The sequence below is a fragment of the Schistocerca cancellata genome, chromosome 7, assembly GCF_023864275.1.
Source record: "Schistocerca cancellata isolate TAMUIC-IGC-003103 chromosome 7, iqSchCanc2.1, whole genome shotgun sequence".
Taxonomy (NCBI): Eukaryota; Metazoa; Arthropoda; class Insecta; order Orthoptera; family Acrididae; genus Schistocerca; species Schistocerca cancellata.
In genome coordinates, this window is record NC_064632.1 from 571523082 (window position 1) to 571543921 (window position 20840).

Consider the following 20840-nt stretch of genomic DNA (forward strand, 5'->3'; position numbering starts at 1 on the left):
GACTGTATCACTATTCGGCATAAGAATAATACGAATATAAAAGTGACGTGATGTGTATATTCTTCCGCGTTTGCTGTTGTCTCACTCTTAGTTTCGTAGTTTATTAGTTAGATAAGATTTAAATGAGATAGCAGCAAACACGAAAGAATACATGGCAAAATGTTTACATTCATATTATTCTTATGGTGAAGAGAATACTGCATGTGATTCACAATTCATAAAAGTTCCTATTAGCAACCTCTCTTGTCACAGGTAGGAAAAAATTCGGAACGTAGAGTTAGCCATATTGACAGACAAACATCCCAAACAGTCTTGCCAGTCGGATTTTCGTAGTACATTGAAAGGCTGCTACATTCGAAGATGAACAATACAGAATTTGTATTTACTTCGTTGGATAATGTATGAAAATGAAAATGCAGTAGTCGAAACTCAGGGCGGAGAAAAAAGCTCGTCTTCCACCTTTATTTAAAATTTATTTATTGACGCAGAGGTTTTGGAGCTAGTATTTATCTTTGAGCCTGCAGAGTGCAGAGCATGCCTGAGTAGTGCGCTACATATATTCGATGGCAGACGTTAGTTGTGGCGGCACCTACCAACATTTTTCAGAACTTCCGCTTACTTTGCACTCGATTCTAAGCCGCAGGCGGTTTTTTTGATTACAAAAAAAGGAAGAAAAGTGCGGCTTAGATTCGAGTAAATACGGTAGGTTGTGGTGAGGCAGTGTTGGAATAATGCTACAATATCGGTAGGAAAAATATCCGCTATGCATAAGATAGCCTCGTTTACCAGAATCATGGTAAATAATGACACAATGTCAAAACTGACAAGGATATCATCCGGGCCCACGCTCGTTTCCTTTAACCTGTCAATGAAATGAGCTGAATTTTTAATATGACTATCCATCCTACCAGCATAAGCTTGCAGCAATGAGGCAAGGTGTCTAGCTAACTGATGTGTTGGTCCGCCTATAGTGCTGACAATTGACCTCAACGGAATCTCAGGTTTATGCACTTTGGGTAAGCCATAAAGTCTAGGTGGGTATGCTTCTGTTTTACAAAGCAGCTTCTTATCGTCAGAGGTGAATGAAGTCGCCTTCACCAGTCGAATGGTTATTCTTAAAATCTTCATAGTCTGATCCTTCTGCAGTTTTTTGTGATTGGAGGGAACCAAAATATCATTGATTTTTCCAAGATAGCCCTCACTGTTCAGTATGACGGTGGCATTACTCTTATCTGTATTAAGAACAATAATGTTTTTATCTGCGTTTGTGTCCCACAGTGCCTTCCTTTGTGCGTGCGACAAATTACTGTTAGGTGGCTTACATGTACGTAAAATCCTAGCCGTTTCCATCCTAATTATGTCAGCGGACTGCTGTGGAAGCTGACGGATACCTGCCTCAATATTTGCTACAATATCCTCTGTGGGTGCATTTTGGTGCGTCACAGCAAAATTACCTCCTTTCACTAGTACAGAAATTTCTACTTTTGACAAATCTTTATCAGACAGGTTAATAACAGTTCGAGAATTGTCCTCAACTGAACCTCCCAAAATGTTGTTCTGTGAGTTACTGAACTTCTTCTTCTGTCTATTTGCTGATATTTCTGCAGTAGCTTCCATAGTTTTGAATGTTAGACCGTCAATCTTATTTCAGTCACCACACTGCGTATCATTACTAAGAACCAAGTGGAGATGAAAAAGCTTACTACTGGTTTCCGCCAGTGCTCACCACATCTGATGAATCCTCTCACGTAGCAATGCAGATTCCATACGGTTGTAAATACGATTAGCCCGAGCTGAGCGAAACATCCTCTTCACCTTCAGAAATTTCGGAACCGTTGAAGTGTCCCTGCAGCGTAACAGGAAGGTGAGGGTACACAGTTGTTGTGCTTTCTTCTTGCGCATTCCTTCAAATCGTCAAACTGATGCTGACATATTCTCCCCGTAAAGGCGTTTGATCATACAATGTAATTTATCAGACACTGCAAGCACTGGCAGAAACCAGCAGTAAGCTTTTTCATCTCCACTTGGTTCTTAGCAATACAGTGCAGTGTGGTGATTGGAATAAGATTGACGGTCTAACATTCAAAACTATGGAAGTTAGTGCAGAAATATCAGCAAATAGACAGAAGATGATGTTCAATAGCTTACAGAACAACATTTTGGGGGTTCAGTAGAGGACAATTCTTGAACTGTTATTAACCTGTCTGATAAAGATTTGTCAAAAGTTGAAATTTCTGTACTAGCGAAAGGAGGAAATTTTGCTGTGATGCCCCAAAACGTACCCACAGAGGATACTGTAGCAAATATTGAGGCAGGTATCTGTCAGCTTCCACAGCAGTCCACTGACGTAATTAGGGTGGAAACGGCTAGGATTTTATGTACATGTAAGCCACCGAACAGTAATTTGCCGTAGGCACAAAGGAAGGCGCTGAGGGATATAAATGCAGATAAAAACATTATTGTTGTTAATGCAGATAAGGGTAATGCCACCGTCATACTGAACAGTCAGGACCATCATGGAAACCCCCCCTGCGGGTCCGGGGATTAGAATAGGCCCGAGGTATTCCTGCCTGTCGTAAGAGGCGACTAAAAGGAGTCCATCCCCCTCACGGGGGTAGTTAGTGCCTGCGTCCGGAGACGGACGGTTTCACGACCTATAATCGTGGTCTTTTTGGTTTTAAACTTCTCGTTTCTTCCTTCCTTTTGTTGGTCCCTTTCTTTGCTCTTCTCCACCTCACTGTCTTCCTTACTCTTTCCCTTGACTTCTCCTTGCCTTCTCATTGCCTTTTTCTCCTTGCCTTCTCATTGCCTTTTTCTCCTTGCCTTCTCATTGCCTTTTTCTCCTTGCCTTCTCATTGCCTTTTTCTCCTTGCCTTCTCATTGCCTTTTTCTCCTTGCCTTCTCATTGCCTTTTTCTCCTTGCCTTCTCATTGCCTTTTTCTCCTTGCCTTCTCATTGCCTTTTTCTCCTTGCCTTCTCATTGCCTTCTTCTCCTTGCCTTCTCTGGTCTCCGCCTCGGCGTTTGAGACAGTCTGTCCTCTTTCTCCCTCTCTCTCTTCTTTTTCCTCTTCTTCCTTCCTCCCTGTGCGTGTCTGAAGGCCGACCCACGCGTTCGCACGCGTAGCCGGTGACGGGGTAACGCGTAAGTCCCCGCCCTGGGTAGACATGTAAGGCACGCGCGTACCCCCTGGTAAAGGCCAGGCCCGGGGAGGGGTGATTGCCTGAGCTGATACCTTCTTACCATGCCGATTGGTCCCTCCGTCTGTTTCTCGGGAGGTGTGACCTGAGGTGTAAACATTCACCTAAGGCGGGAGTGCCCTCTGAGAGGGTCCCCACAAGGAAGGAGCGCGCCATCGGAGACGCTGGCAATCATGGGGGATTCCTCCGCAATGGATGCTACTCCATCGCTTTCGACTTCGACCCAAAAACGGAAACGTGACCAGCCAACAGTGACAAAAGTACTACCGCCTGCCCCACAGTTCCTCGTAGTTTCTCGCACTGAGGACGGAAAGGATTTTTCCTCTGTCAACCCTTTTGTTATTCAGAAGGGCGTTGATGCCATAGCCGGATCTGTCAAATCTTGTACCAGGTTGCGTAACGGCACCTTATTACTAGAAACTGAGACTGCCTTTCAGGCACAAAAACTGCTTCGGGCCACCCTCCTGTACACGTTCCCTGTCCGGGTGGAGGCCCACCGAACTTTGAATTCGTCTCGTGGTGTAGTGTATACTAGCTCCCTCGACGGATTGACTGACGAGGAGCTTCAATCTTTCCTCGCTGAGCAGGGCGTGACGGCTGTCCATCGGGTCATGAAAAAGGTCAACAACGACCTTGTACCGACCCGGACACTCTTCTTGACCTTCGATAGTGTTAAGCTGCCATCGCGCATCAAGGCGGGCTACGAGGTTATTTCTGTTCGCCCCTATGTCCCGACACCTACGCGCTGCTACCAGTGTCAGCGTTTCAATCACACTCGACAGTCTTGTTCCAATGCGGCTAAATGTGTCACTTGTGGCAGGGATGCCCATGAGGGTGACTGTCCACCTCCGTCTCCTCATTGTGTGAACTGTCAGGGTGACCATGCCGCATCCTCCCGCGACTGTCCTGTCTATAAGGACGAACGTTGCATCCAAGAAATTCGTGTCAAAGAAAAAGTGTCCACCTCGGCTGCTCGCAAGCTATTGGCTAGTAGGAAGCCCACGCTGCTCCCAGCGGGGAAATATAGTACTGTCCTCGCCTCTCCTCGGACTACCCGGGAGGTCGCAACCCAGACATGCGATCTGACCTTCAGCACCACGGTCGTCCGTTCGGCCAGTGCTAAGATCGCGCGGTCGACGTCTCCTCTTCCTCCCATCACACCACAGACACCAGCCACTTCCTCAGCTTCTGCTAAGTCGAAGACACCGAAGTCAGATGCACGGTCCTTCAAGAAGGAACCATCCCGTGCAGACTTCCTCCGTCCCTCGACCTCCCAGCCTTCGACCGATACTTCCACCAAACGTCCTTCCAAAAAGGCGCATAGGAAGCAGTTCTCCTTCTCCGCCACGGCGCATCTCTTCTCCTGCGCCACCCAGCAGTTGCCGCCCCAGGCCGTCATCCGTTTCGCCTGGCCGCACCGCCGGTAGCCGTACATCTGGCCGTTCACCGGCGGAGGAAGCTCCCCCTCCCGGCCATCCTCCCGAGATGGCCGATGACCCTATAGACCCCATGGACGATGACTGTCCGCCTACTGATAGCGGCGGCAGTGCTCGCTCGAAGCCAGGCCCTAAGCGGCCTTCGAGGTGACCCCTTCTCTCATCTTCCTTTTCTTACGATGGCACTTATTCACTGGAATATTCGCAGCATTCGCTCCAACCGAGAGGACTTGAAGTTGCTGCTCCGCTTGCATCGTCCGCTCGTCGTAGCCCTCCAGGAAACGAAGCTACGCCCATGCGATCACATTGCCTTGCCACACTACACCTCTGTGCGTTTTGACCTACCCCCTATGGTAGGAATCCCAGCTCATGGAGGGGTTATGTTGCTGGTCCGGGATGATATTTACTACGATCCCATCACGTTGCACACCGGCCTGCAGGCAGTCGCCATCCGCATTACTCTCCCCACTTTTACGTTTTCCTTTTGTACCGTTTACACTCCCTCGTCATCTGCCGTTACCAGGGCAGACATGATGCAACTTATTGCTCAGCTACCTGCACCGTTTTTGTTAACTGGAGACTTCAATGCCCACCATCCCCTTTGGGGTTCTCCAGCCTCCTGCCCGAGGGGCTCTTTGTTAGCAGACCTTTTCAACCAGCTCAATCTTGTCTGCCTTAATACTGGTGCCCCTACTTTTCTTTCGGACACATCTCATACCTATTCCCATTTAGACCTCTCTATATGTACTCCCCAACTTGCACGCCGGTTTGAGTGGTATGCACTTGCTGATACATATTCGAGCGACCACTTCCCGTGTGTTATCCATCTCCTGCAGCATACTCCCTCTCCGTGCTCCTCTAGTTGGACCATCTCCAAGGCAGACTGGGGGCTCTTTTCTTCCAGGGCGACCTTTCAGGATCAAACCTTCACAAGCTGCGATCGTCAGGTCGCACACCTCACGGAAGTCATTCTCGCTGCTGCTGAATATTCCATCCCTCACCCTACTTCTTCTCCACGTCGCGTACCGGTCCCCTGGTGGACCGCAGCATGTAGAGACGCTTTACGTGCTCGTCGACGTGCTTTACGCACCTTTAAACGCCACCCTACAGTGGCGAATTGTATTAATTATAAACGATTACGTGCTCAGTGTCGTCGTATTATTAACGAAAGCAAGAAAGCCAGCTGGGCTGCTTTCACAAGCACCTTCAACAGTTTTACTCCTTCTTCTGTTGTCTGGGGTAGCCTGCGCCGGCTATCTGGCACTAAGGTCCACTCCCCAGTTTCTGGCTTGAAGGTCGCGAATGAAGTCCTTGTGGCCCCTGAGGCTGTCTCCAATGCCTTCGGCCGCTTTTTCGCCGAGGTTTCGAGCTCCGCTCATTACCACCCTGCCTTCCTCCCCCGCAAACAGGCAGAGGAGGCTAGGCCACCTGACTTTTGCTCCTCGAATTGTGAAAGTTATAATGCCCCATTCACCATGCGGGAACTCGAAACCGCACTTGGCCGATCACGGTCCTCCGCTCCAGGGCCTGATTCTATTCATATTCAGATGCTGAAGAACCTTTCTCCTGCGGGTAAAGGTTTTCTTCTTCGTACATACAATCGCCTCTGGATTGAGGGACATGTTCCCGCATGCTGGCGCGAGTCTATTGTTGTCCCGATTCCTAAGCCGGGGAAGGACAAGCACTTGCCTTCCAGTTATCGACCAATCTCACTTACCAGCTGTGTCTGTAAAGTGATGGAGCGAATGGTTAACTCTCGATTGGTTTGGCTGCTTGAGTCTCGACGCCTACTTACAAATGTACAATGTGGATTTCGTAGGCGCCGCTCTGCTGTTGACCATCTGGTTACCTTGTCGACCTTCATTATGAATAACTTCTTGCGGAAGCGCCCGACCGCGGCTGTGTTCTTTGATTTGGAGAAGGCTTACGACACCTGTTGGAGGGCGGGCATTCTCCGCACCATGCATACATGGGGCCTTCGCGGTCGCCTCCCTCTTTTTATTCGTTCCTTTTTAATGGATCGACAGTTCAGGGTACGTGTGGGTTCTGTCCTGTCCGACACCTTTCGCCAGGAGAATGGGGTGCCACAGGGCTCAGTTTTGAGCGTCGCTCTGTTCGCCATCGCGATCAATCCAATAATGGATTGCCTCCCAGCTGATGTATCAGGCTCCCTTTTTGTGGACGATTTTACCATCTATTGCAGCGCGCAGCGTACACGTGTCCTGGAGCGCTGTCTTCAGCGTTCTCTTGACCGTCTTTACTCCTGGAGTGTCGCCAATGGCTTCCGTTTTTCTGCCGAGAAGACGGTCTGTATTAACTTCTGGCGCTACAAAGAGTTTCTCCCACCGTCCTTACGACTTGGTCCCGTTGCTCTCCCAATCGTGGAGACAACCAAATTTTTAGGCCTTACCTTTGACAGGAAACTTAGCTGGTCTCCACATGTGTCATATTTGGCCGCCCGTTGTACCCGTTCTTTAAATGTCCTCCGTGTTCTCAGTGGTATGTCGTGGGGAGCGGATCGAACCGTCCTACTTCGTCTATATCGGTCGATCGTCCGCTCCAAGCTGGATTATGGGAGCTTCGTATACTCCTCTGCACGGCCATCCATCTTACGCCGCCTCAACTCCATACAACATCGGGGTTTACGACTTGCGATCGGAGCATTTTATACCAGTCCCGTAGAGAGTCTTCATGCTGACGCTGGCGAATTGCCGCTCACTTACCGGCGCGATATACTGCTTTGTCGGTATGCCTGTCGGCTACTGTCAATGCCCGACCATCCGTCTTATCGTTCCTTTTTTGACGACTCTCTCGACCGTCAATACGGGTTGTATGTCTCTGCCCTGCTACCCCCTGGAGTTCGCTTTCGTCGCCTCCTTCAACACCTTCATTTTTCACTCCCTGCACCCTTTCGAGTGGGCGAGAGCCACACGCCACCTTGGCTCCAGGCTCAGGTCCGCGTTCACCTTGACCTCAGCTCGCTCCCAAAAGAGGTCACCGCCAGTTCGGTCTACCACTCCCGTTTTTTGGAACTTCGTTCGAAGTTCATCAACATGACTTTCATTTATACAGATGGCTCTAAGACCAATGACGGGGTCGGGTGTTCCTTTATAGTCGGGGCACAAAGTTTCCAATACCGGCTCCATGATCATTGTTCGGTCTTCACAGCTGAGCTCTTTGCCCTCTACCAGGCTGTTCTTTACATCTGCCGCCACCGACATTCTGCTTATGTCATCTGCTCAGATTCCCTGAGCGCCATCCAGAGCCTCAGTGATCCGTACCCGGTTCACCCTTTCGTACACCGGATCCAACGCTCTCTTCAGCGGCTGGTGGACGTCAGTCCGCCAGTTAGCTTTATGTGGGTTCCTCGCCATGTCGGTATCCCTGGGAACGAAGCTGCAGATGCCGCGGCCAAGGCTGCGGTCCTCCAGCCTCGAACAGCTTCTTGTTGTGTCCCTTCGTCCGATTTTAGCAGGGTCATTTGTCGGCGCGTTGTGTCGCTGTGGCATGCCGATTGGGCTGCACTTACCGACAACAAGCTTCGGGCCTTAAAACCTCTTCCCGTGGCTTGGACGTCCTCCTCACGCCCTTCTCGGCGGGAGGAGGTCGTTTTAGCAAGGTTAAGGATTGGACACTGCCGGTTCAGCCATCGCCATCTGCTGACGGCTGCGCCGGCGCCGTTCTGCCCATGTGGGCACTTGCTGACGGTTAGACACATTTTAACGTCCTGTCCCGATCTTAACCAACTGCGCCTCGATCTTAACCTGCCTAATACTTTCGCTGCCGTTTTAGCGGATGACCCACGAGCAGCTGCTCGTGTTCTATGTTTTATCAATTTGACAAACCTCGCTAAGGACATTTGATGTTGTTTTTTAATCCTATGCCTGTCAGTCTCTTTTAGCGTGTTTTCCCTTTTAGTTGTTGTCAACTTGTGCCTCGCGGTGCATTTTTAGAGTAGTCAGGGCGCTAATGACCATTGAAGTTGTGCGCCCTAAAACCACAAAAAAAAAAATCATGGAAAAATCAATGACATTTTGATTCCCTCCTATTACAAAAAACTGCAGAAGGATTTGACTATGAAGATTTTAAGAATGACCATTCCACTGGTAAAAGCGTCTTCATTCGCCTCCAACGATAAGAAGCTACTTTGTAAAACAGAATTGTACCCACCTAGACTTTATGGCTTACCCAAAGTGCATGAACCTGAGATTCCATTGAGGCCAATTGTCAGCACTATAGGCAGACCAACACATCAGTTAGCTAGACACCTTGCCTCATTGCTGCAACCTTATGTTGGTAGGACGGACAGTCATATTAAAAATTCAGCTCATTTCATTGACAGGTTAAAGGAAACGAGCGTGGGCCCAGATGATATCCTTGTCAGTTTTGATATTGTGTCATTATTTACCATGATTCTGGTAAACGAGGCTATCTTATGCATAGCGGATATTTTTCCTACCGATATTGTGGCATTATTCCAACACTGCCTCACCACAACCTATTTTCAATACAATAATAACTTTTATGAACAGATTGACGGGGTGACTATGGGCAGTCCTCTTAGTCCTGCTGTGGCTAATTTATTTATGGAGACTTTTGAACAACAGGCATTGCAGTCTGCCAGTAAGAGACTAGCCAGATGGTATCGCTATGTCGATGACACGTTCGTAGTGTGGACACACGAATCAGAGGAGTTGGATGCCTTCCTGACACATTTAAACAGCATTCATCCGAAAGTCCAATTTACTATGGAGACGGAAAGGAATGGGCAATTGAATTTCATGGATGTGTCTCTGATTAAACGACTGGACGGAACGTTGGGCCATAAGGTGTATAGAAAGGCCACACATACTGATCGTTATCTTCATAAAGATTCAAACCACCACCCTAGACAAAAGAGAGGTGTAATGAAAACTTGGTAGACAGGGCGTACAAAATTTGTGAACCTGTTTATTTAAAAGATGAGACTGAACATCTATGGTCAACTTTCATGAAGAATGGCTATTCTAGCAAGGATATAGATTGAGCACTTCACTCTAGACAGAGAATCAGGAGCAACGACGAACAACATCTGCCCAAGGGCAAAGGTTTTCTTCTGTTCATTAGTAAAAAGTCACAGATTGCATTGGGAAAGTTTTAAGCAAGTGTGGGGTGGAAACTATTTTCAGACCCACCAGGAAAATAAAAGAATATTTATGATTCTGTGATACAGCTTGACAACCTGTATTGGAAGCAATAAGGCAGGAATGACAAGCTAAGTTACATTGGACAGCAATGGACAATGAATGAGAGCTGGTGGCCTCATAAAAATCACAGGGTCAATGGCAGTTAAATTTTTAGTTACACAACTGCTGTGCAGTTCACGCTTTAGTGCCTGGCAGAGGATTCATCAATCCACTTTCACACTATTTCTGATCAATTCCACTCTTGTACAGTCAGCAGGAAAAACAAATACTTACTATGATCATCATTTCACTCTATATAGGTTGCCATCAAGAAAGTATTTTTGTATTCAAAGGAGAAAGTTTAATTTCAAAACTTTGTGAAAAGATCTTACCACAGCAAAATATGCCGTTGTTTTAATATGTGTCATCCCAACTTGTGTATCATATGTGACACTCTCACCCCTGTTTCACAATAATACAAGACGACCTGCGCTTCTTTGAACTTTCTACAGCAATACTTTAGCAGAAGATGGACAAGAATTTCTGTGGGCAGTCTGTTTTTCAATTTGCTGCCTTCTAAGTGATCTGCCAATGAAAAACATACCTATCTTGTCATCCAGAGAAAATGGCCCTGACACAAGAAAGCTGGGGTGCTGCTTGGGATACACTTCTGCTCCAATGTGGAGACTTAACAGTTGTGATGCTTACTGCACAAAACATTTCTCTATCTTCGTAATAAAAAAGTGTGTGTGTGTGTGTGAGAGAGAGAGAGAGAGAGAGAGAGAGAGGGTAAATGTGTTAAGGATTAGTGTTGATCTATTTTCATATTCTCAGTGAGTGAAACTTCTTTTCATGAAAACTGTTGCCATTGTTCAGGATGTAGTAATTAAACACCATCTCTTGCACACCATTGCACCTGTTTTGCTAAATGTCTATATATATGATTTTAATACCAAGCGTTGAATTGCTTCTGGTAATAAGACCCTATCCTTTTTTTTTTGCCCAATCAAACTCCAGCATTTAGAATTTTGTATCTGTGAGAATTCAGAAAAACCTACCTGTAGGGTCAGGTATGTACTGTATTTTCACATAGTTGTTCAAATATTTTGACTTGTTTCATGAATTATTTCTCAGTTTGGCCTTGTGGTTTAAATTTTACTTTCTATTTATTTCAGTGGCCTTGTACCATTGCACAATGCTTGCTCTTATGGGCATTTTGAAGTAACAGAAATGCTCATAAAACATGGGGCAAATGTTAATGCAATGGATCTCTGGCAGTTCACTCCATTACATGAAGCTGCATCTAAGTCTCGTGTAGAAGTCTGCTCCCTGCTCCTTAGTGAAGGAGCTGATCCGACACTCCTGAACTGCCACTCAAAATCTGCTATTGATGTAGCTCCTACAAGAGAACTTCAGGAACGACTAGCTTGTAAGTTAAAAACAAATTTATTTAAGATAATTGTCAGTGTAATTTTTCCAAATGTATGAGTAAACGTGCTGTTTTAGCACTCCATTGTGTGTGATTGATATATATATATATATATATATTCGTGGAATGTTTCCTTCTATTATATATATATATATATATATATATATATATATATATATATATATATATATGGTCTTTAAATATGTCTGCTTGTGTCTGTATATGTATGGATGGATATGTGTGTGTGTGCGAGTGTATACCCATCCTTTTTCCCCCTAAGGTAAGTCTTTCCGCTCCCGGGACTGGAATGACTCCTTACCCTCTCCCTTAAAACCCACATCCTTTCGTCTTTCCCTCTCCTTCCCTCTTTCCTGATGAGGCAACAGTTTGTTGCGAAAGCTTGAATTTTGTGTGTATGTTTGTGTTCGTTTGTGTGTCTGTCGACCTGCCAGCACTTTCATTTGGTAAGTCACGCTGGCAGGTCGATAGACACACAAACAAACACAAACATACACACAAAATTCTAGCTTTCGCAACCAACGGTTGCCTCGTCAGGAAAGAGGGAAGGAGAGGGAAAGACAAAAGGATTTGGGTTTTAAGGGAGAGGGTAAGGAGTCATTCCAATCCCGGGAGCGGAAAGACTTACCTTAGGGGGAAACCTCTTAGTTCATCCCTATGAAATCCCCAAACCACCTTCCCTACCCTCTGGCTCCTACCCCTGTAACCGCCCCCGGTGTAAAACCTGTCCCATGCACCCTCCCACCACCACCTATTCCAGTCCTGTAACCCGGAAGGTGTACACGATCAAAGGCAGAGCCACGTGTGAAAGCACCCACGTGATTTACCAACTGACCTGCCTACACTGTGAAGCGTTCTATGTGGGAATGAACAGCAACAAACTGTCCATTCGCATGAACGGACACAGGCAGACAGTGTTTGTTGGTAATGAGGATCACCCTGTGGCTAAACATGCCTTGGTGCACGGCCAGCACACCTTGACACAGTGTTACACCGTCCGGGTTATCTGGATACTTCCCACTAACACCAACCTGTCAGAACTCCGGAGATGGGAACTTGCCCTTCAGCATATCCTCTCTTCTCGCTATCCGCCAGGCCTCAATCTCCGCTAATTTCTAATTTCAATTTGCCGCCGCTCATGCCTCACCTGTCTTTCATCTTTGCCTCTGTACTTCCGCCCCGACTGACATCTCGGCCCAAACTCCTTGCCTTTACAAATGTCTGCTTGTGTCTGTGTATATGTGGATGGATATGTGTGTGTGTGCGCGCGAGTGTATACCCCCTTTTTTCCCCTTAAGGTAAGTCTTCCCACTCCCGGGATTGGAATGACTCCTTACCCTCTCCTTTAAAACCCACATCCTTTCGTCTTTCCCTCTCCTTACCTCTTTCCTGATGAGGCAACAGTTTGTTGCGAAAGCTTGAATTTTGTGTGTATGTTTGTGTTCGTTTGTGTGTCTGTCGACCTGCCAGCACTTTCATTTGGTAAGTCACATCATCTTTTTAGGTATATTTTTCCTTTGTGGAATGTTTCCTTCTATTATAACCATATCATTAATTTGAACCCAACAATTACGTTTGTTATTGTCGCCTTTGCATTTCGAAATCTTTCCTGTCGTCTTATTTCTCTTTTTTCTCTTTATTTTCTCTTTCTGTTTTTACCAGTAGTTTCACTTTGTATTCACCTTCCCCTTTTACCGTAATCTACTATACAATTTTATCCCGCCTATATATGCTCAACAATACGTAACCCACTTCCCAACCATAACCAGAAAATTTTATTTTCCACTTTCAACACTACCGCTGCTATAAAATCCACCGTTTCTAGTTCAATAACAGCTGCTTTCACATACACTCCTGGAAATGGAAAAAAGAACACATTGACACCGGTGTGTCAGACCCACCATACTTGCTCCGGACACTGCGAGAAGGCTGTACAAGCAATGATCACACGCACGGCACAGCGGACACACCAGGAACCGCGGTGTTGGCCGTCGAATGGCGCTAGCTGCGCAGCATTTGTGCACCGCCGCCGTCAGTGTCAGCCAGTTTGCCGTGGCATACGGAGCTCCATCGCAGTCTTTAACACTGGTAGCATGCCGCGACAGCGTGGACGTGAACCGTATGTGCAGTTGACGGACTTTGAGCGAGGGCGTATAGTGGGCATGCGGGAGGCCGGGTGGACGTACCGCCGAATTGCTCAACACGTGGGGCGTGAGGTCTCCACAGTACATCGATGTTGTCGCCAGTGGTCGGCGGAAGGTGCACGTGCCCGTCGACCTGGGACCGGACCGCAGCGACGCACGGATGCACGCCAAGACCGTAGGATCCTACGCAGTGCCGTAGGGGACCGCACCGCCACTTCTCAGCAAATTAGGGACACTGTTGCTCCTGGGGTATCGGCGAGGACTATTCGCAACCGTCTCCATGACGCTGGGCTACGGTCCCGCACACCGTTAGGCCGTCTTCTGCTCACGCCCCAACATCGTGCAGCCCACCTCCAGTGGTGTCGCGACAGGCGTGAATGGAGGGACGAATGGAGACGTGTCGTCTTCAGCGATGAGAGTCGCTTCTGCCTTGGTGCCAATGATGGTCGTATGCGTGTTTGGCGCCGTGCAGGTGAGCGCCACAATCAGGACTGCATACGACCGAGGCACAAAGGGCCAACACCCGGCATCATGGTGTGGGGAGCGATCTCCTACACTGGCCGTACACCACTGGTGATCGTCGAGGGGACACTGAATAGTGCACGGTACATCCAAACCGTCATCGAACCGATCGTTATACCATTCCTAGACCGGCAAGGGAACTTGCTGTTCCAACAGGACAATGCACGTCCGCATGTATCCCGTGCCACCCAACGTGCTCTAGAAGGTGTAAGTCAACTACCCTGGCCAGCAAGATCTCCGGATCTGTCCCCCATTGAGCATGTTTGGGACTGGATGAAGCGTCGTCTCACGCGGTCTGCACGTCCAGCACGAACGCTGGTCCAACTGAGGCGCCAGGTGGAAATGGCATGGCAAGCCGTTCCACAGGACTACATCAGCATCTCTACGATCGTCTCCATGGGAGAATAGCAGCCTGCATTGCTGCGAAAGGTGGATATACACTGTACTAGTGCCGACATTGTGCATGCTCTGTTGCCTGTGTCTATGTGCCTGTGGTTCTGTCAGTGTGATCATGTGATGTATCTGACCCCAGGAATGTGTCAATAAAGTTTCCCCTTCCTGGGACAATGAATTCACGGTGTTCTTATTTCAATTTCCAGGAGTGTATTTAACAACCATTTCGGCTAGTTCTAATAACTTTAACTTTATTTCCACTTCCGTTTTTCACACATCACTGATCATTTTAGCCGCTCCCCACAGGTTTTAACGTCATTATTTCTACAATTGTTAGCCCCATTTTCGTAATCTTTCACCACAACACCACTCCTTTAATACGTTTTTTCGAAATTTTCTCGAAATTTTCCCGAATTTCTCCGTCCTTTAACGTGATTTAGCGGCAACACAACCACCTAACCTTTTTGCACATCGCTGTCTACCAACCCAAGTTCACCACAGGATCAACTTAACCAACACTTTTTCGCCTTTTTTCATACCAGATCTCCAATTGCTTTCTAGTTCACCTTTATCTCTCCCCATATATTTCTATCTTTCTTTTTCATTTCAACCTCATGGTAAACTTTCCACCTTCTAATACCATGTCACCCTCACAACACCCCCACAACAACCCCATTAAGTTTTATTTACATTCCCTCCGCAAACATGCCTACACCCTAGCCAGATTACGCTCACATATTTTATTTTCTCAGGCTTGTCTGACATTTGGCATAACCCCCAAAGGCCTCACACTTAGCTCCCATCTCTGGCTGCAACCCTTCTTTCCATCAGTCCCTATACCAGTTCCAAACTGAACAATCCATTGCCCTCACCCACCTAATCCTTCACCTACACATCAACTCAGCCAATGAACACACCCGTCAACACCTATCCTTAATAAAAGTCCTCAATCTTTCCTCTCCCACATCCACACCGGCTGTTCAGAGCATCCTCCTACAGGCCAACTGCAAATTAGAACAGCATGCCACCCTTCACCTCGAAAAACTATCCAATCTCCTGGTTTCCCACCTCCGGAAAGGCAACTCACTCACCCTTCACAACCTTTCCAGCAAACCTCAACCTCCTCTCATTGCACACAAAAAGAGTCTCTCCCATCTACTCAATCTCCCACTTCCAGCTCCACTCCCTCCAAAACCTCAAAATTCCAATCAACACAATCTGGAACCACAACACCCCAATTCAGTAGTTAAGCTTTCCTCCAAATCTCTCTCCCAATCCGAAACCTCTGTCCTATCTAAAGGCCTCACCTTCAGCCCCACTCCCAGATTTAACCAAACAGCCCTCGTCAAAGATTTACTGTCCTACACCCGTACTCTCTGCTGGAAATATCACTTTGCCACAAAGAAAAATGATCCTAATCCTACACCTAATGATCCAACTCCCCAAGACACTATCCAAATTGAACCCTGCCTGGAACAGTTCCGTCCTCCGTCACAGCAGGACCCACCTCCTCTTCCTCAAAATCACCCTCTCCTAACCTTCCAGGAATTTCTGACTTCCAGCCTTGCCTCTCAATCCTTCTTAAAAAACCTTAATCCTACTCCCAACATCACCACTGCTGAAGTCCAGGCTATCCGTGATCTGAAGGCTGACCAATCCATCGTCAACCGGCGGACAAGGGTTCCACGACTGTGGTACTTGATCGTCGGGAGTATGTGGCTGAGGGACTGCGTCAGCTTTCAGACAACACTACTTACAAAGTTTGCCAAGGTAATCCCATTCCTGATATCCAGGCGGAGCTTCAAGGAATCCTCAGAACCTTAGGCCCCCTACAAAACCTTTCACCTGACTCCATCAACCTCCTGACCCCACCAACACCCCGCACCCCTACCTTCTACCTAAAATTAAACCCAATCATTCCGGTCATCCCATTGTAGCTGGTTACCAAGCCCCCATAGAACGCATCTCTGCCTACGTAGATCAACACCTTCAACCCATTACATGCAGTCTCCCATCCTTCATCAAAGACACCAACCCTTTCTCGAACGCCTGGAATCCCTACCCAGTCTGTTACCCCCGGAAACCATCCTTGTAACCATTGATGCCACTTCCTTATACACAAATATTCCGCATGTCCAGGGCCTCGCTGCGATGGAGCACTACCTTTCACGCCGATCACCTGCCACCCTACCTAAAACCTCTTTCCTCATTGCCTTAGCCAGCTTCATCCTGACCCACAACTTCTTCACTTTCGAAGGCCAGACATACCAACAATTAAAGGGAACAGCCATGGGTACCAGGATGGCCCCCTCGTACGCCAACCTATACATGGGTCGCTTAGAGGAAGCCTTCTTGGTTACCCAGGCCTGCCAACCCAAAGTTTGGTACAGATTTATTGATGCCATTTTCATGATCTGGACTCACAGTGAAGAAGAACTCCAGAATTTCCTCTCCAACCTCAACTCCTTTGGTTCCATCAGATTCACCTGGTCCTACTCTAAATCCCATGCCACTTTCCGTGACGTTGACCTCCACCTGTCCAATGGCCAGCTTCACACGTCCGTCCACATCAAACCCACCAACAAGCAACAGTACCTCCATTATGACAGCTGCCACCCATTCCACATCAAACGGTCCCTTCCCTACAGCCTAGGTCTTTGTGGCAAACGAATATGCTCCAGTCCGGAATCCTTGAACCATTACACCAACAACCTGAAAACAGGTTTCGCATCCCGTAACTACCCTCCCAACCTGGTACAGAAGCAAATAACCAGAGCCACTTCCTCATCTCCTCAAACCCGGAACCTCCCACAGAAGAACCCCAAAAGTGCCCCACTTGTGACACGATACTTTCCGGGACTGGATCAGATTCTAAATGTGGCTCTCCATCAGGGATACGACTTCCTCAAATCCTGCCCTGAAATGAGATCCATCCTTCATGAAATCCTCCCCACTCCACCTAGAGTGTCTTTCCGCCATCCACCTAACCTTCGTAACCTCTTAGTTCATCCCTATGAAATCCCCAAACCACCTTCCCTACCCTCTGGCTCGTACCCTTGTAACCGCCCCCGGTGTAAAACCTGTCCCATGCACCCTCCCACCACCACCTACTCCAGTCCTGTAACCCGGAAGGTGTACACGATCAAAGGCAGAGCCACGTGTGAAAGCACCCACGTGATTTACCAACTGACCTGCCTACACTGTGAAGCCTTCTATGTGGGAATGACCAGTAACAAACTGTCCATTCGCATGAATGGACACAGGCAGACAGTGTTTGTTGGTAATGAGGATCACCCTGTGGCTAAACATGCCTTGGTGCACGGCCAGCACATCTGGGCACAGTGTTACACCGTCTGGGTTATCTGGATACTTCCCACTAACACCAACCTGTCAGAACTCTGGAGATGGGAACTTGCCCTTCAGCATATCCTCTCTTCTCGCTATCCGCCAGGCCTCAATCTCCGCTAATTTCAATTTGCCGCCGCTCATACCTCACCTGTCTTTCAACAACATCTTTGCCTCTGTACTTCCGCCTCGACTGACATCTCTGCCCAAACTCTTTGCCTTTACAAATGTCTGCTTGTGTCTGTGTATATGCGGATGGATATGTGTGTGTGTGTGTGTGTGCGAGTGTATACCTGTCCTTTTTCCCCCTTTTCCCTGTCCGCTTCCGGGATTGGAATGACTCCTTACCCTCTCCCTTAAAACCCACATCCTTTCGTCTTTCCCTCCCCTTCCCTCTTTCCTGATGAGGCAACAGTTTGTTGCGAAAGCTTGAATTTCTGGCAGGTCGACAGACACACAAACGAACACAAACATACACACAAAATATGACAGTTTGTTGCTGGTCATTCCCACATAGAATGCATCACAGTGTAGGCAGGTCAGTTGGTAGATCACGTGGGTGCTCTCACACGTGGCTCTGCCTTTGATCGTGTACACCTTCCGGGTTACAGGACTGGAGTAGGTGGTGGTGGCAGGGTGCTGGGACAGGTTTTACACCGGGGGCGGTTACAAGGGTAGGAGCTAGAGGGTAGGGAAGGTGGTTTGGGGATTTCATAGGGATGAACTAAGAGGTTACGAAGGTTAGGTGGACGGCGGAAAGACACTCTTGGTGGAGTGGGGAGGATTTCATGAAGGATGGATCTCATTTCAGGGCAGGATTTGAGGAAGTCGTATCCCTGCTGGAGAGCCACATTCAGAGTCTGACCCAGTCCCGGAAAGTATCCTGTCACAAGTGGGGCACTTTTGGGGTTCTTCTGTGGGAAGTTCTGGGTTTGAGAGGATGAGGAAGTGGCTCTGGTTATTTGCTTTTGTACCAGATCGTGAGGGTAGTTGCGGGATGCGAAAGCTGTTTTCAGGTTGTTGGTGTAATGGTTCAAGGATTCCGGTCTGGAGCAGATTCGTTTGCCACGAAGACCTAGGCTGTAGGGAAGGGACCGTTTGATGTGGAATGGGTGGCAGCTGTCATAATGGAGGTACTGTTGCTTGTTGGTGGGTTTGATGTGGACGGACGTGTGAAGCTGGCCATTGGACAGGTAGAGGTCAACGTCAAGGAAAGTGGCATGGGATTTGGAGTAGGACCAGGTGAATCTGATGGAACCAAAGGAGTTGAGGTTGGAGAGGAAATTCTGGAGTTCTTCTTCACTGTGAGTCCAGATCATGAAAATGTCATCAATAAATCTGTACCAAACTTTGGGTTGGCCTGCCTGGATAACCAAGAAGGCTTCCTCTAAGCGACCCATGAATAGGTTGGCATACGAATGGACCATCCTGGTACCCATGGCTGTTCCCTTTAATTGTTGGTATGTCTGGTCTTCAAAAGTGAAGAAGTTGTGGGTCAGGATGAAGCTGGCTAAGGTAATGAGGAAAGAGTTTAGGTAGGGTGGCAGGTGATCGGCGTGAAAGGAAGTGCTCCATCGCAGCGAGGCCCTGGACGTGCATGATATTTGTGTATAAGGAAGTGGCATCAATGGTTACAAGGATGGTTTGTGGGGGTAACGGATTGGGTAAGGATTCCAGGCGTTCAAGAAAGTGGTTGGTGTCTTTGATGAAGGATGGGAGACTGCATGTAATGGGTTGAAGGTGTTGATCTACGTAGGCAGAGATACGTTCTGTGGGGGGCTTGGTAACCAGCTACAATGGGGCGGCCGGGATGATTGGGTTTGTGAATTTTAGGAAGAAGGTGGAAGGTAGGGGTGCGGGGTGTCGGTGGGGTCAGGAGGTTGATGGAGTCAGGTGAAAGGTTTTGTAGGGGGCCTAAGGTTCTGAGGATTCCTTGAAGCTCCGCCTGGGCATCAGGAGTGGGATTGCCTTGGCAAACTTTGTATGTGGTGTTGTCTGAAAGCTGACGCAGTCCCTCAGCCACATACTCCCGACGATCAAGTACCACAGTCGTGGAACCCTTGTCCGCCGGTTGACGATGGATTGGTCAGCCTTCAGATCACGGATAGCCTGGGCTTCAGCAGTGGTGATGTTGGTAGTAGGATTAAAGTTTTTTAAGAAGGATTGAGAGGCAAGGCTGGAAGTCAGAAATTCCTGGAAGGTTTGGAGAGGGTGATTTTGAGGAAGAGGAGGTGGGTCCCACTGTGACGGAGGACGGAACTGTTCCAGGCAGGGTTCAATTTGGATAGTGTCTTGGGGAGTTGGATCATTAGGAGTAGGATTAGGATCATTTTTCTTCGTGGCAAAGTGATACTTCCAGCAGAGAGTACGAGTGTAGGACAGTAAATCTTTGACAAGGGCTGTTTGGTTAAATCTGGGAGTGGGGCTGAAGGTGAGGCCTTTGGATAGGACAGAGGTTTCGGATTGGGAGAGAGATTTGGAGGAAAGCTTAACTACTGAATTAGGGTGTTGTGGTACCAGATTGTGTTGATTGGAATTTTGAGGTTTTGGAGAGAGTGGAGCTGGAAGTGGGAGATTGAGTAGATGGGAGAGACTGGGTTTGTGTGCAATGAGAGGAGGTTGAGGTTTGCTGGAAAGGTTGTGAAGGGTGAGTGAGTTGCCTTTCCGGAGGTGGGAAACCAGGAGATTGGATAGTTTTTTGAGGTGAAGGGTGGCATGCTGTTCTAATTTGCAGTTGGCCTGTAGGAGGATGCTCTGAACAGCCGGTCTGGATGTGGGAGAGGCAAGATTGAGGACTTTTATTAAGGATAGGAGTTGATGGGTGTGTTCATTGGCTGAGTTGATACAAAATAATCAAAGTTGTACACAATATCATGGAAAGGGAATAATTAGTAAATGAAAGGAAAAGAATCTGGCAGGGCATTTAAAGACTGTAGTATAGCAGCACGACCTTCTGTTTTGGGACAGTAGGCTCTTCAATTATTTTGCGGTATATGTCTTAGCTATCACTGATTCCAAATTGAATGTCACTACGTGATTGTGAGCTTCACACCCTACTGACATCTGAAGAATTAAATATGGATTTATTAAAACAGTACTTCTCTCTCTAGCAGCCTAATTCTGGGCACTAATTTGTATACTTACTAAAGAAGTGTTCCCAGTATGAGCACGTAATATGTGGTGATTAATA

At 47.7% G+C, this 20840-nt stretch overlaps 1 protein-coding gene across 4 annotated transcripts in view; it reads left to right on the plus strand.

The window, feature by feature from the left end:
- The window catches only part of LOC126092506 (poly [ADP-ribose] polymerase tankyrase), a 605292-nt gene that overhangs the window by 386211 nt on the left and 198241 nt on the right, over positions 1–20840 (plus strand). For all 4 annotated transcript variants that reach the window (XM_049908132.1, XM_049908133.1, XM_049908131.1 and 1 more), the window contains exon 4: positions 10975–11228. In XM_049908132.1, the coding sequence (XP_049764089.1) occupies positions 10975–11228 (254 nt within the window). The remainder of the gene's footprint in view (positions 1–10974; positions 11229–20840) is intronic.